The sequence below is a fragment of the Clupea harengus genome, chromosome 10 (genome assembly GCF_900700415.2).
Source record: "Clupea harengus chromosome 10, Ch_v2.0.2, whole genome shotgun sequence".
Taxonomy (NCBI): domain Eukaryota; kingdom Metazoa; phylum Chordata; class Actinopteri; order Clupeiformes; family Clupeidae; genus Clupea; species Clupea harengus.
Window position 1 is genome coordinate 17,590,745 of NC_045161.1, and position 15,509 is coordinate 17,606,253.

General features: G+C 45.3%; 2 protein-coding genes across 3 annotated transcripts in view; one reads left to right on the top strand and one right to left on the bottom strand.

Moving 5' to 3' along the window:
• LOC116222019 (mitofusin-1-like) overlaps nt 1-3,495 on the top strand; it is a 5,902-nt gene extending 2,407 nt beyond the window's left edge. The window contains exons 6-7 of the mRNA XM_031574236.1: nt 2,314-2,448; nt 3,220-3,495. Of these exons, the coding sequence (XP_031430096.1) occupies nt 2,314-2,448; nt 3,220-3,292 (208 nt within the window). The 3' untranslated portion in view covers nt 3,293-3,495. The remainder of the gene's footprint in view (nt 1-2,313; nt 2,449-3,219) is intronic.
• Nucleotides 3,496-4,188: 693 nt separating this feature from the next.
• LOC105912933 (guanine nucleotide-binding protein subunit beta-4) lies at nt 4,189-15,478 on the bottom strand. 2 transcript variants are annotated; one of them, XM_031574235.2, is made up of 10 exons: nt 15,330-15,478; nt 10,621-10,707; nt 9,676-9,714; nt 9,191-9,297; nt 8,708-8,771; nt 8,319-8,481; nt 8,114-8,180; nt 6,847-7,048; nt 6,179-6,395; nt 4,189-6,017 (listed from the first exon to the last, which is right to left on the bottom strand). In XM_031574235.2, exons 2-10 carry the CDS (start codon nt 10,675-10,677, stop codon nt 5,911-5,913), a joined length of 1,023 nt encoding a protein of 340 aa, XP_031430095.1. In that variant the 5' UTR covers nt 10,678-10,707; nt 15,330-15,478; the 3' UTR covers nt 4,189-5,910. The 2 variants fall into 2 exon arrangements, with proteins under 2 accessions (XP_031430095.1, XP_012697392.1); XM_012841938.3 differs by lacking the exon at nt 15,330-15,478 and adding an exon at nt 12,287-13,073.
• Nucleotides 15,479-15,509: the final 31 nt, after the last annotated feature.

A 15,509-nucleotide genomic window follows, 5' to 3' on the forward strand; every position in this document is an offset into this window, starting at 1 on the left:
GATCGTGCTTAACACCACACACACACACACGCTCACACTACTCCCCTTCTTAAGGTTGCTGCCATTAACCGCCAGACAAACCTAACATGTATAAACACACACACACACACACACACACACACACACACACACACACACACACGTACTACTTCATACACTAGAAAAACATTAGATACAAAAGTAAAAAAAATATGAAAATTAAGTAATAATCATAATGGTAAAAAAAACAAGAAACAATATAAAGAGACAATTTAATAATAATCAGATAATAATAATGATAATAAGATATAATTAATAAGATACAGATATTAATAAAAATAATAGCTGTTTGCCTTTGCTGTATTTGCCTCTGGCCCTGTGAGGTGTCTGGACACAGTAGTCAGTATGTAACACACACACACACACACACACACACTACACTCTGTGAAGTGTGTGGAGAGAGTGCTAAGCAAGGTCATCATTGGCATACACATACACGCACACACACACACACATATACAGTATATATCATAATTTGCGTACACACACTCACACATATATATATATATATATATATATATATATATATATATCATCATTAGTGTACAAACACACACACACTCTACTGCCACTCTAACACTAATGATGACATGATATTGATATTGATATATACAGCGGGTAAAATAAGTATTGAACACGTCACCATTTTTCTCAGTAAAAATATTTCCAAAGGTGCTATTGACATGACATTTTTTACCAGATGTTGGTAACAACCCAAGTAATCAATACATACACAGAAACCAACACAAATAAATTCAGAAATTAAGTTATGTGTATTAATGTGAAATAACACAGGGAAAAAGTATTGAACACAAGAAGAAAGGGAGGTGCAAAAAGGCATGGAAAGCCAAGAAAACTGCTGAAATCTATCAGTAATTAGAAAGCAATCCGGCCCCTTGTCAGTGCAAATTAATATCCCAACTGATGGCCTATAAAAAGGTGTCTCAATACCAAGGTGTCACACAAGAAAAATCTCATGATGGGTAAAAGCAAAGAGCTCTCTCAAGACCTTCGTAACCTTCTTTCTGCAAAACATACTGATGGCATTGGTTACAGACGCATTTCTAAACTTCTGAATATTCCAGTGAGCACTGTTTGGACCATAAGCCGGAAGTGGAAAAAACATTTCACCATAAACTGGCCATGACCAGGTGCTCCTCGCAAGATTTCTGACAGAGGAGTTAAAAGAATTATCAGAAGAGTTGTCCAAGAGCCAAGGACCACAGTGGAGAGCTTCAGAAATACCTGGAATTTGCAGGTACAGTTGTTTAGAAGAAAACAATAAGTAATCCACTCAACCGCCATGGCCTGTATGCACGCTCACCACATAAGACTCCATTGCTGAAGAAAAAGCATGTTAAAGCTCGTTTAAAGTTTGCAGCACGACATTTGGACAAGCCTGTGAAATACTGGGAGAATATAGTCTGGTCAGATGAGAGCAAATTTGAACTCTTTGGATGCCATAATGCACACCATGTTTGGAGGACAAATGGCACTGTACATCATCCCAACAGTGAAGTTTGGAGGTGGGAACATCATGGTATGGGGCTGCTTTTCAGCATACGGTACTGGCAAACTTCACACAATTGAAGGAAGGATGAATGGAAACATTTACAGAGACATTCTTGATAAAAATCTGCTGCCATCTACCAGGATGATGAAGATGAAACGACGGTGGACATTTCAGCAAGAAAGTGAACAGCCAAGGAAACTCTCAATTGGTTTCAGAGAAAGAAAATAAAGCTGCTAGAATGGCCCAGCCAATCACCTGACTTGAATCCAATTGAAAATCTATGGAAAGAACTGAAGATCAGAGATCATAGAAGAGGCCCAGGGAACTTTCAAGATTTGAAGACTGTTTGTGTGGAAGAATGGGCCAAAATCACACCTGAGCAATGCATACGACTAGTTTCTCCATACAGGAAGCGTTTCGAAGCTGTCATTACCTATAAAGGCTTTTGTACAAAGTATTGAATAAATATCGGTAAGCGTGTTCAATACTTTTTCCCTGTGTCATTTCACATTATTATACATAACTTAATTTCTGAACTTATTTAATTTGTTTTCTTTGTATGTATGGGTTACTTGGGTTGTTACCAACATCTGGTGAACATTTCATGTAAATAGCACCTTTGGAAATATTTTTACTGAGAAAAATGGTGACGTGTTCAATACTTATTTTACCCGCTGTATATATATATTTATGTGTGTGTGTGAACACTAATGACGATATTTATATATGTGTATATACTGTACGTGTGTGTGTTTGTGTAGGGAGATGGCCACCACGTTTGCCCGGCTTTGTCAGCAGGTAGACCTGACGCAGAAGGAGCTGGAGGGGGAGATCGGCCGCCTCTCCGTCAAGATCCAAGAGCTGGAGACCGTCCAGAACCGCTCAAAAACACTCCGGTCAGACACACTCTCATACACACACACTCATACACACACACACACACACACAGCTTCAAAGCACTACGGTCAGACACACAGATCCAAAACTCTATGGTCAGACACGCACACGCACGCACACACACACAGATCAAAAACACTACTTTCAGACATGCACACACATTCACACACACACACACAGCTTCAAAGCACTACGGTCAGACACACAGATCCAAAACTCTATGGTCAGACACGCACACGCACGCACGCACACACACACACAGATCCAAAACACTACTTTCAGACATGCACACACATACACACACACAGACAGACACAGAGATCCAAAACACTAAGGTCAGACCCACACTCACACACAGCTTTTAAACACTACGGTCGCACACACACACACACACAGATCCAAAACACTAAGGTCAGCACTCACACACACACGCACACAGGTCCAAGACACTCCGGCCAGATACACACATCACATTGTTCCATAACAGTTGCAGGTAATCACACAGTTCACCGTGACTTGACTAGCCTTTTAGAATGAATGTAACGGATTATGGATGTGTGTATTGATGCATAGTGATGTGTTGTGTCTAGTGTGTGTGTGTGTTATTGATGTATGGTAAATTGTATAAAGTGCGTGTGCACTGATGTTTGCATTTGGTGTGTGTGTGTGTGTGTGTGCGTGTGTGTGTGCGTGTGTGTGTGTGTGTGCGTGTGCGTGTGCGTGTGCGTGTGCGTGTGCGTGTGCGTGTGCGTGTGCGTGCGTCACTACAGGCATAAGGCATCGGAGCTGGAGTGTCAGTTGGAGAGCTTCTCCTCACAGTACCTGCAGCCCCAGCAGCTCTGAGGGGGGCGGGGGCACGGGCACATGGCTGACTGACCCCCCCCCCCCCCCCCCCACTGACAGACCCTGGAGACTGACACTGCCAGAGGAGCACCACCTACCCAAACAACTCACATGGAACTCCCAGTTCAAGTTCTGTTTCGGAAGTGTGTGTGTGTGTGCATTTGTTTTGTTATGAAAATATGTATAAATACGTGCGGAAATACTGTGTGTGTGTGTGTGTGTGTGTGTGTGTGTGTGTGTGTGTGTGTGTGTGTGTGTTGATGAACTCTCACATTTTCAGTGAAAATGCCTTCTGCGTCAGGGTGAAGGTGTGGTTGAAGCTGTGGACGGTTCTGAAACGACCACGTGCTGAGAATGAAGTAACAGAATCCCCCTCCCGACAGGACACGCTCTGCATAGCAACAGGTTGCCTAGCAACAGGGTGCTCTTGGAGATGAATTTGACTGTAGATCCTCAGCCTCCTTTTGTGATGTTTTTGTTTTCGTGAGTATGCATCTGCAGGCACACCCGTGTGTGTGTCTGCGTGTCTGCTCCAACCTCTGATTTGTAGATACCCCTTTGGTCCCACAGAAGTTTTATAATCATCAGTAGATCTTTCTACTCCAAGTGTTTCCTTTGCAGAAATGTGACTTCTGAACTGGGTTTATCTCCTGATTTCTGAGATCCCAATAAAATAATCCCACATTAGTAATCTGCTTTCACTATTTATTGCATGAAATATTCCCACATTAGTAATCTGCTTACACTATTCATTCCATGAAATATTCCCACATTCCCACATGTCTGACTGATACCCTGCTCTGCTCCATGGGATTTTGACAGGATGAGATGAGTCCTGATTCGAGGAAATTATTCCACCAATGTACTCCATCAAGAAGCCACACAGACAGGAAGAGTACATAAATGTTTAGTTTTATTTATTGGTACTAAATGATCTTCTGGCATCTTCTCAGTATCACCAAGCCCCTGTCCAAATAGAAAAGTGGAAAAGCCCATAAAAAGGATAAATATAGGACATGGCTTACGGTCCATGGCACTCTGACACAACACAACACACACAGGACTCAGCAGCCAACCTTGGAGTGGACCTGGGTGTCTGTGTGTGTGTGTGTGTGTGTGTGTGTGTGTCAGGTCCACTATAGACTCTAGGACTATATATGAGGGGGGTGGGGCAGGAGGGTTAGAGTTCAGCAGTTCCCAAGGACCAGCTCTGTGATGAGTGTGTGTGTGTGATGGAGACAGATTAGACAGAGATTCTGAGTGTGTGTGAGAGAGACAGATTCTGAGTGTGTTAGTGAGACAGAGATTCATTCTCTGCAGCTTGTTGTTGTCATGTGAGCAGACGGCTGTTTCATGTCCGTCTTACACTGTTAGTCTACAGTCCCCATGTCTTTCTTCCGCTGTTAGTCTACGGACCCCATGTCCCCTCGTCAGCCAGGAGACCGAAAAGCAGCAACGACCTCTAACACTGAAGAGTGTCTGTAAAGATCTCTAACACTGAAGCGTGTCTGTATAGATCTCTAACACTGAAGAGTGTCTGTATAGATCTCTAACACTGAAGAGTGTCTGTATAGATCTCTAACACTGAAGCGTGTCTGTATAGATCTCTAACACTGAAGAGTGTCTGTATAGATCTCTAACACTGATCTATAATAATTGATCTGCCACTACAGCAATGACCTCTGACCTCCAGAGACACCTTTAGGGTTTCATACACCATAGGCATGGTCTCCTATAGCGGTCATGGCCTGCTGGCCTTTCTGTTCTAACACTGACACATTATACATTATACAGACCTCTGGACTGCCTGGTTCCGCCTCATTAGAACCTATGCGCTTTCAGAATACAGTACAATACATTGCTGTGGTTGAACATCACCACTAGAGAGCGCCAGTGAGGCAGTTTGGCACAGATGTGAGGATGGAAGAGGGAGGCAAGCCTGTAGTGTCTCATGACGAGTCTTCAGACACCAGCCTCCTGTGTCTGGCCACCTACCCCCGACCCTGCACAGCACTGTGGGTGTGTGTGCGTGCGTGTGTATCATAATACGGTGTTGTTGTGTGTGAAGAGGTCCAGATGGGATCATCTCTCCACTGAAAACATTATGTCCAGACAGCAGTCTAGTGCATACAGCACTACCATAGACATACATACTACCATAGACATACTACCATAGAACCCAGCCACTGGGGAGTGCTGCTGCCTCATGTAGTTTTTATACACAGCCACCTTCTGCAAATTTAACAATTAAAATTAACTTAAAAACTACAAAATATATACATACACATTATATGTGCATATATGAACATACATACACACATAATGCTACATATATATATATATATACTGTATTTATATTCCGTATGTATAAATATATGTATATATATACATAATACACAAGATCCTATCTTTTGTAGGTAATCATGGAAACACTCACTAGCCTTATAAAGCTGAAGCCCAAATAAAGCCCAAATATAACCCTTCATTTCAACTCATCATCTGATTGGACAAAATACGGAAAGGTATGTGTTGTCAGAGTATAACAGCACACTGTCTGAGACGGGCAGGGGTAGACGTAGACGTAGTGACTGCTCTCACTCAGGTCCTCTTCACTCTGATCAGTTCCAGATCCGCAGGAAGCTGTCCCATGATCCTGTGGCCACTGCCATGCCGTCAGGCGTCACTCCCAAACAGCTCACACGGTTATCATGGCCAGCGAGAACTCCTGACACACACACACACACACACACACACACACAGTGTGAGTTCCCCAGGGTTGAAGCAGAGGTCAGTGTGTAAGGGAGTATCCAACATTACTACTGAGATGTGTGTGTTTGCACGTGTTTTGGCAAATGTGTGTGTGTTCTGGCGTGCGTGCATGTTTACCTGAACGCTCCCCCTTCAGTACGTCCCAGACGTTGACATTGAAGTCGTCGTATCCGGCCAGCAGGAGGCGCCCGCTCTTGGAGAAGGACACGGAGGTGATGCCGCAGATGATGTTGTCATGGAGGTAGATGGCCACCTCCTGGTCCGCGCGCAAGTCAAACAGCCTGCAGGTGGCGTCGTCCGAGCCCGTGGCAAACGCGTTCCCGTTGGGGAAGAACTGAGAACAGAAAAGATGCAGAACACAGAGTGTTAACACACACCTGTGAGAGGGAGTGTGTGTGTGTGTACGTGTGTGTGTGTGTGTGTGTGTGTGTGTGTGTGTGTGTGAGAGAGAGAGAAATAGCGAGCGAGAGCGAGAGACACACTCGCAGAGATTGGTTGATGGCTGCTGAAGGACTGTTCGCACATGCCGTCTCTGTGAGAGTGTGTGTGTGTGTGTGTGATTGAGAGAGAGACACACTCACACAGACTGCATTGATGTCTGATAGATGGCTGCTGAAGGACTGTCGGCACATGCCGTCTCTGTGAGAGTGTGTGTGAGAGAGACACACTCACACAGACTGCGTTGATGTCTGATAGATGGCTGTCGAAGGACTGTCGGCACATGCCGTCTCTGTGAGAGTGTGTGTGTGTGTGTGTGTGTGTGTGAGAGAGAGAGACACACTCACACAGACTGCGTTGATGTCTGATAGATGGCTGTCGAAAGACTGTCGGCACATGCCGTCTCTGATGTCCCAAAGCTTCGACGTGGCGTCACACGCCCCCGACACAAACGTGTGCCGGTCCGGGCTCAGCGCCAGACTCATGACATCACCCGTGTGACCCGGGAAACTGACGGCCTGCTGGCCCGTCTCGATATCCCACAAGGCACTGCACAGAGAGGGGGTGGGGCATTATCCGTGTGTGTGAAACACAATGTGTCCAAACATTTACTAATGCATTTCCAGGAAGCGCAGCCAAAGAGGCTCTATAAAATGGTCACACTTCTGGTCTACTAAGTGGGCGTGGCCGCCTCTCCTCTGATTGGATGAGAGCTGATTGGGTTGTGCGTCACCTCTCCTCTGATTGGATGAGAGCTGATTGGGTAATATCATGCGGCACACGACCCATAGAGGAAAGTGGCCTTATCAGTAAATGTTGGGATTGATATATATTTGCATTCATATTGAAGTTATACTTGCATTTATATTTTCTTTTGCTAACCAACAAAGAGAAGAGATCTGTCTCTCAGTATCTGTATCTCACAAGAGTGTGTCCCTGAGATAGAGACAGGCCTCAAAACAAACTACATTTTCTCCTGATTTTGTCAGACTGAAAAATGCAATTAATGTCAGCTGAAGCAATTAGTGATGTTACATTCCCAACCGATACGATTCTTTTCAATGTCTCTTTGGTACAAACAAAAGGAACCAAGTCCTTTAATCTTTTAATGTCATCAGCAGATCTTCACACATACAGGTACAGTGCAGCTGTCCCCTAACAGCACCTATGGTGAATTAGATCGCTAACCATTAATAGGCTAAAGAGTAACTTAGCCAAATCACAACCACGACGGAAGACACATCAGAGTATTACCAGATCATACATTTTGTTTGGCGTCCTCCATCCTTTATGTAAATAAACAGCAGCCCAACACAGACAGTAGGTCCATCAGTGTTATTTAGTTTAACACTGTATTTAACACTGTATTTTCTCTCAAAAGAACTTGAAGCTCCATGTCCTAAGTTCAAAGTCAAATATTCGCTGCCTAATGTGATTTGTTGAGTGTGACCGAACCTGACCCCAAACATAATTTCTAAATTTTTGTCCGGTCGGGCTCATGTTGGGTATTCACCCTCTAACACACATGCACACCTAGTGTGAGGGTCTGTGTGTGTGTGTGTGTGTGTGTGTGTGTGTGTGTGTGTGTGTGTACACACACGTATGTATCCTTACCAGGTGGTGTCTCCTGAACTGGTCACGACCTGGCTGTCATCAATGAAACGGCAACAGGATAGATAGCCTGGAAACATCATGCAGGGCTTTAACACATACTGAGGGTTTAACATCTAGAGCTTAAACATACAGATAAGGCTTTAACTCAGGCCTCTGTGTGTTCTATGGTGTGTGTGTGTGTGTGTGTGTGTGAGTGTACCCCTACCCGTGTGTCCAACCAGTTCTCTGGTGACTCGGACGTTGCCCTCTCGTGTCTTCAGGCTGTAGATGGAGCAGATGTTGTCCAGTCCTCCACAGGCCACAAAGCTGCCCGAGGGCGCATACGCACACGTCATCACCCACGACGATCGCAGCGGGATGGCATGGATCTGACACCAACAACCAATCACAGCGCGAGTATGACACCAACAACCAATCACAGCATGAGGATGACACCTCCAACCAATCACAGCTTGAGTATGACAGCAACAACCAATAAAGATAGAATGTCGATACACCTGCAGCTGTAGGTGATCTTCCCACAAGCTTGCAGTAGACAGGAAACCAGACAGATATGTGTTTGTGTGTGTGCGTAAGTGGGCTTTAGTTTGTCACCTTGTTTGTCGTGTAGCTGTCCCAGATTATTAACTTGCCATCCTGAGATGCACTAACAAGTAACCTGTAATTACACAAGAGAAAAACACACACACGCAGCATAAAAAGACTTATCGAAAACCCTTTAGACATGCTGAGGACCCTTCGGAGTGGTCTAATGATGCACCATACAGGGACATCATTATGCCTCTCAGCAGTAAACAATCACACACACATACACACACTCCACCCATATCCCCTGGTGTTGCCATGGCTACACAGGAAGGGTTCTGGCAGCCAGGTGTGGTGACTTGTGGAGTAAATAGCACTGGTGGGCCACTCAAAGGTCAACACACACACACACACACACACACACATCATAGACACACACATCACAGAAACACACACATCACAGACACACACACATCACAGACACACACACACACACACACACACACAGCACAGACACACACACACATCATAGACACACACACACACACACACCTGACGTCGCATCCCCAGTGCATGGCGTAGATTTTAGCCAAGTGCCCCCTGAGTGTTCTTCTCGTTCTCATCTGTATCCTCCCAACAGGGTCCAGACCTGCCGAAATCTACACACACACACACACACACACATACACACACACACACGCGCACGCGAAAATAAAGCAAGTATGTTTCCTGCACAGAATTAAATGGACACCCCTATTTATTTGTCTTAAAACAGCGTGTGTGGGGGGTTGTGTAGTTGTGTAGGTTGTGCGGAAGGTTGTGTAGTTGTGTAGTGTGTGTGTGTGTCTGTGTGTGTGTGTGGGGGGGGCGGTTGTGTAGTGTGTGTGTATGTGTATTGTGTGTGCCTATGTAGTGTGTGCCTGTGTAGGGTGTGTGCGTGTAGTTGTATAATGTTTGTGTGCAAGTGTAGTTTTGTATGTGTATGTGTGTGGGGGGGGCTGTTCTTGGTGTTGTGCTTCTACTCCTCTGGCTAATACCTGCTTGAGGGTGGAGTCACTGCAGGCTTTCCTGGCATCCTGCAAAAAAGCAAAGCAAAGACAGCACCAGTCAAACCAGAGAAATATCACTTATACCCAATTTATGGTTGTCCGTTTACGGAGAGCCCTCTCAGTCGTGGCAAACCCTCTCCGAGCACCTCTCCGTGGCCTGACGTGCACCTCCCAATTTATTTTATTATCCGACTGTCAATCTGTCAATACATCGCTTTTTACCTTGTGGGTAGTAGTATGCCAACATTAGATAGCTGGCTCAGACACCTCACAAATCCCCGCAGACGTATTTTTCAGTTACAATAACGGGTTTTTTAAATTGCACAGTTTATTTCGCGGTAACTTTAAAAAAAGTCTAAGCAAAAAAAAGTCAAACAAACAACTTTTATGTACAAATACAACCATCTACAGAGTTTGGTCCGTCATCTTTTTTTTATTTTATTGCTTTGCAAACCCACAACCGTCAGAGAACCACGACAAGTCCAAAACGAGTCAGTCGAGGCAACTGCGTGACCACGGAGTAACAGAGTCGTAGAATTATATTTCGGCCTTAAGGCAGCACCAATCAAACCAGAGAAACATCATTAAGGCAGCACCAATCAAACCAGTATGATTGAATGTAAACATAAATCAAACATGATGGGAAGGCAGCATGAATCAAACCAGCAGAGGACAATCCAAAAGAAACCATCAAAACATGATTGGAAGGCATCATCAATCCATGCAAGAAATTGTAGGTAAGGCAGCATCAGTCAAACTGACAAGACAAAACAAGGCTTTAAGATACAGTTAGCTTAATCAAACAACCACAGTATGGCCATTAAGAGACACATTCACCTTCAACACACACACACACACACACACACACACACACACACACACACACACACACACACACACTCTCTCTCTCTCTCTGACACACACAGAGTTTACCTGGATCTGGACGCGTAGTTGCTCTGCCTCTTCTCGTAGCTGTTCCAATTCACTCATGGCCCCAAACACTTAAGTCCAGGCCTCCACCTGCAACACACACACATATAAGGGTGGCTCTACCAGATCTGAGCGCTGCTCTCCACATGATAGCAGAGGCTCATGGGATGCTCTCTAACACACGAGTGCACGATGCAGGCCTATGACAGACTGGCCCTGGGTGAACCTAAACCGGACATTGCTAAAGCTCTCTTTCACACACACACACACACACACACACACACACACACACACACACACACACACACACACACACACACACACACACACACACACACACACACACACACACAGGCACACACACACACACACACCCTAGGCTGTAAATGCTCACACCCATCTGAGGTGATGTGCTCTGGCCTCTCCACTCTCCACTCTCTTCAGGAAAAGAGGCTTCTAGAACTTTGGCTTGACCTTTCAGTGGAACCCTTGGACTCATTCGATTAAGGTCAGCATTCTACACAACACCATACTGAGGTCTAGAGTAGTGGTGCACACACAGGACCATACTGCTGTCTAGAGTGGTGATGCTGGACTGATAAAAGACAACACACCTTTAGTGTGTAATATAGTCTGTGCCGTAGGCCCAGCTGTCTTGTGGTGTGTGGACACAAACCAGCCTGAGGAATGTGACCAAACAGACAGCACTGCTCCAGGGTACATTGTTAAGAGTGCTGCAGTGTGTGTATGTGTATGTGTTTTGCTGCTGGAGTGAGTGTGTGTGTGTGTGTGTGTGTGTGTGTGTGTGTGTGTGTGTGTGTGTGTGTATGTTTTGCTGTTGGAGTGTGTGTGTGTGTGTGTGTGTGTGTGTGTGTGTGTGTGTGTGTGTGTGTATGTTTTGCTGTTGGAGTGTGTGTGTGTGTGTGTGTGTGTGTGTGTGTGTGTGTGTGTGTGTGTGTGTATGTGTATGTTTTGCTGCTGGAGTGTGTAAGTGTGTGTGTGTGTGTGTGTGTGCATTGTGCAAGTGTGTGTATGTGTGTGTGTGTGTGTATGTTTTGCTGTTGGAGTGTGTGTGTGTGTGTGTGTGTGTGTGTGTGTGTGTGTGTGTGTGTGTGTATGTTTTGCTGCTGGAGTGTGTAAGTGTGTGTGTGTGTGTGTGTGCATTGTGCAAGTGTGTGTATGTGTGTGTGTGTGTGTGTGTGTGTGTGTGTGTGTGTGCACCACATGTGCTGTGTGTGTGTGTGTGTGTGTGTGTGTGTGTGTGTGTGTGTGTGTGTGTGTGTGTGTCTGTCTAACCACATGTGCTGTTCGGCCTAGGAAAACTATTTGGGGGATTTAACACACTGTGCTTTCGGTCTATGATTGTATTTTCCCAGACGCCCCCCACCCCCCACGAAAACTGAACCCTGTTCTCTTTATTCATGGAACTCTGAACGTGCTGATAATGAGTGAATTACGCTTCATGTCAGGCCTCATTGTGACTGCAGCAAGTACATTTAAGTCAATCGCCAGGCGCCCAAACACATTTCAAAATCACCACCGAAGACTATAACATCAAACCATGTGAACAGTTATGGCGACAAACTTCTGTCGTTTAGCATTCTTCACCCCAAATCAGGAAGCTTAGAAGAAAACAACGAAAAGGCAGGGAGCACGCAGACATTATTACCTTAAACTGGCTACTTTAGACGCTGCGCATCTCTCCAATCTCTTGCCCTCCGCAAAAATCCACTTTCAGAGTCCACGCGTGATCATATCGGTAAATAAACTCAAGGTAAGCTCGAGTAATATAAAGTATTTTGCAGACTTTTAAAGGGGCAGACACCCTACACTCGCACAGGATTTGACTCAATTTCCACTCGTTCGCGTGTTGGTCGCTCACACCACACCCATCAGAAACGGGAACATGGCAACAGTGGACAGGGGGACGCAGGAATTGGGATCCGCTGGCGCACCAGCTACTGTCGCCTACTACAAGCTCCACCGCGCTTGCCTGAGTGTCATAATGAAACTATATGGGATATGTCAAACCCGGCGCCAATGCTTAGTGTTTCATCTGCGCATTAATACACTCGGCGATACTCTGTCCAGAGTTGTCTGTAACCCACAGCGAGATGGTACTGCCTGGGAGCTGCTTCAATACTGGAGGATGAAAAACAGGAAATGTGTTGATTTCTTATCAGACGATCAAGAATACTGACGTTCCTTGGATCCAAGTTAAGGTACAGTTTTAACGGTGTCGAGCTTCGTAAAGCAGTCGTCGCAAATCCTCAAGTAACAGCCGACTGGAAATATATCTGCGAGTGTAAGTGCAGCATCCACAGGTTTTCCCGGACTATGTTTTGGCGACATTCGTGCTCAGGTCGAGAGGACATAAAACTACAACAGGGTCTCCACTAAACCACCTATTTGCACAGTTTACCTTGGTTTGGTCACGTGAAAATGGGAAACTGCATCCCCAAACACAGCAGCCTCTTCGCAGGATGGCCAGAATCTGTATGTCAAGCATAAAGTGACCTTTCCATTATGGCCTTAATATGAGCGATTGTAAATGCCTGGTATTCTCTCACAAATCTTCCCACAGGCTTGTCAGGTCTCTGCGCAGATGAAAGGGAAGATGACTATGAAAGTGCGTTCTTTCCCATCAGGATACCCTGCATTTTTAATGTAGTGTGTTGCTGAAGGCAAACAGTGGGAATGCAGGCACCCCATCTCAGGTTAATCAATAGCAGGCAGATGAAAGAGACAGCCACCTGCTCTGCCACCTGTGTGATGATCCTACAGATACTGCCATATAAACATACCCTATCCTACAGATACTGCCATATAAACATACACTACAAATACTGCCATATGAACACGCCCTATCATACAGATACTGCCATATAAACACAATATATACTACAAAAACTGCTACATAAACACATCTTATACTACAGATACTGCCATATAAACACAATATATACTACAAAAACTGCTACATAAACACATCTTATACTACAGATACTGCCATATAAACACATTATATACTACAGATACTGCCATATAAACACATCTTATACACAGACTGCTAAATAAACATATCTTATATACTGCCATATAAACACATTATAAACTACACAGACTGCTACCTAAATATATCTTAAAACCAACAGGTAGCAGTGTTACCCTGGCACCTGTACCCTACTCCTGGCACCTGTACCTATACCCCTGGCACCTGCTATGCATCCTGGCTATTTTAAAAGTAAAACGATTAGTTTTAATGTACATCTGAATCTCACTGTGTGTAAATAAACTGTCACCAGGGGTTTTGTGTGATTTGTGTAGTGCCAATTATGTCCCATCTTTTGCCGAGGATGAGGCAGAATTGACTGAGGTCCTTCCATCAGAGAGCTGTTTGTAGGTCAGCCTGAAAGAGATGATTCTCTTGTCATTAGCATGTTAATTTGGGCTGATCCCACTAGGCTGGGCCCCGTCTCTTTTTAGCACCGCGAGCACCTGGGGACCGAAATCTAATTTTCAGACCGTTCTTCAGGGGGCTGGCTGTGATTGACAGGCGTGCGCAGGGGAGTCAGACTTCCAGCTGGGCTAAAAATAGCACCAGCGGAACGCCTTCTAAACGCGATGCTGCCGTTTCTATAAATAGACCCGGAGTGTGAGGCAGGTCTCCTTGATCATCATCTCCCCCGCAACCTCTGTTCCTCCATCCGTCGCTGATCGCACCACACATCGATCCCACACACACACTGAGACAGGTGATCCCACACCTTAAATGGTTGATATAAGACATGTTGAAGGTGTTTCCATGTTTTCCAGAGTGAGTTTGGATCCTGGGATCAGGATGTTTCCATGTTTTCCAGAGCGAGTCTCCAGCCTTATCTCTGGGCTATTATTGGTCCCCAGCAGCCTGACATTACCCTCATGGAAGCACCATTATCATTACAGTGATAAAGATGCACACACACACACACACACACACACACACACACACACACACGCGCGCACACGCACACACGCATACACACACACACACACACACACACACACATGAGTGATAAAAGTCTCTAAGTGAACAGACGCTGAGATCTATGAAAGATGGAGAGTCAGCTGGACGCAACAGACTAGAAACACCAGAAGGTCAACTTCAAACACACCGGCGCCGTCAACAAATCACACTTACGTTCAGCCTGTAGTGGCAAAAACCCTGTCACTAGAAAGAGCGACCGCTACATATGTGGCGGAGGGCAATGGAAATGTACGTGGAGAAGAGGGGGATTCCTTGGTAACTTCAAAACACCAACGCGCACCCAGGGTGGCCACCTGTTTGATGCATTATTTATTGCGCTTAAACCAGAAATCTGCCAAGTTTTCACAACTGGGAAGACTTGCGTGTGATAAAGGTTATCTAATCTTACTTTCAAACATTTATTTATAGTTTATAACGAGTTGGCGTATAGGAGCAACCGTCCAATGTCGCCGTGCACTGAATGATTTTCTTAATGGTTTCCATGCACTTGTTGGATACACCTGCGGACCCTGTTCTGTAACAGCGTAAAACCTGCCCCATCTTCGGACGCAGGCCAGCGCATAAGGGCTACAGGTAGCACAGACCCAACAGCTGTACAGATGCACATCTTAAAAAAATTAAAATATTTAACACTAAACACAACATACATCTACATTCACATTCAGATTTAATGTGAACAACTCACTGTGTCCGCTGATCTGAAGACAGAAGAAGACCGCGCTCTGATGCTCTGGTACAGTGCGGGGTTTGCGGAAGGTGGGCGCTTATACATCAGGGGTGCCCAGGGACTCGAGGAGCAGCCTGGTGGGAAGTCTCTTAAAGGGGCCGCTGCTAGGGGTCCACATCTGACTCCAGATCAGATTTT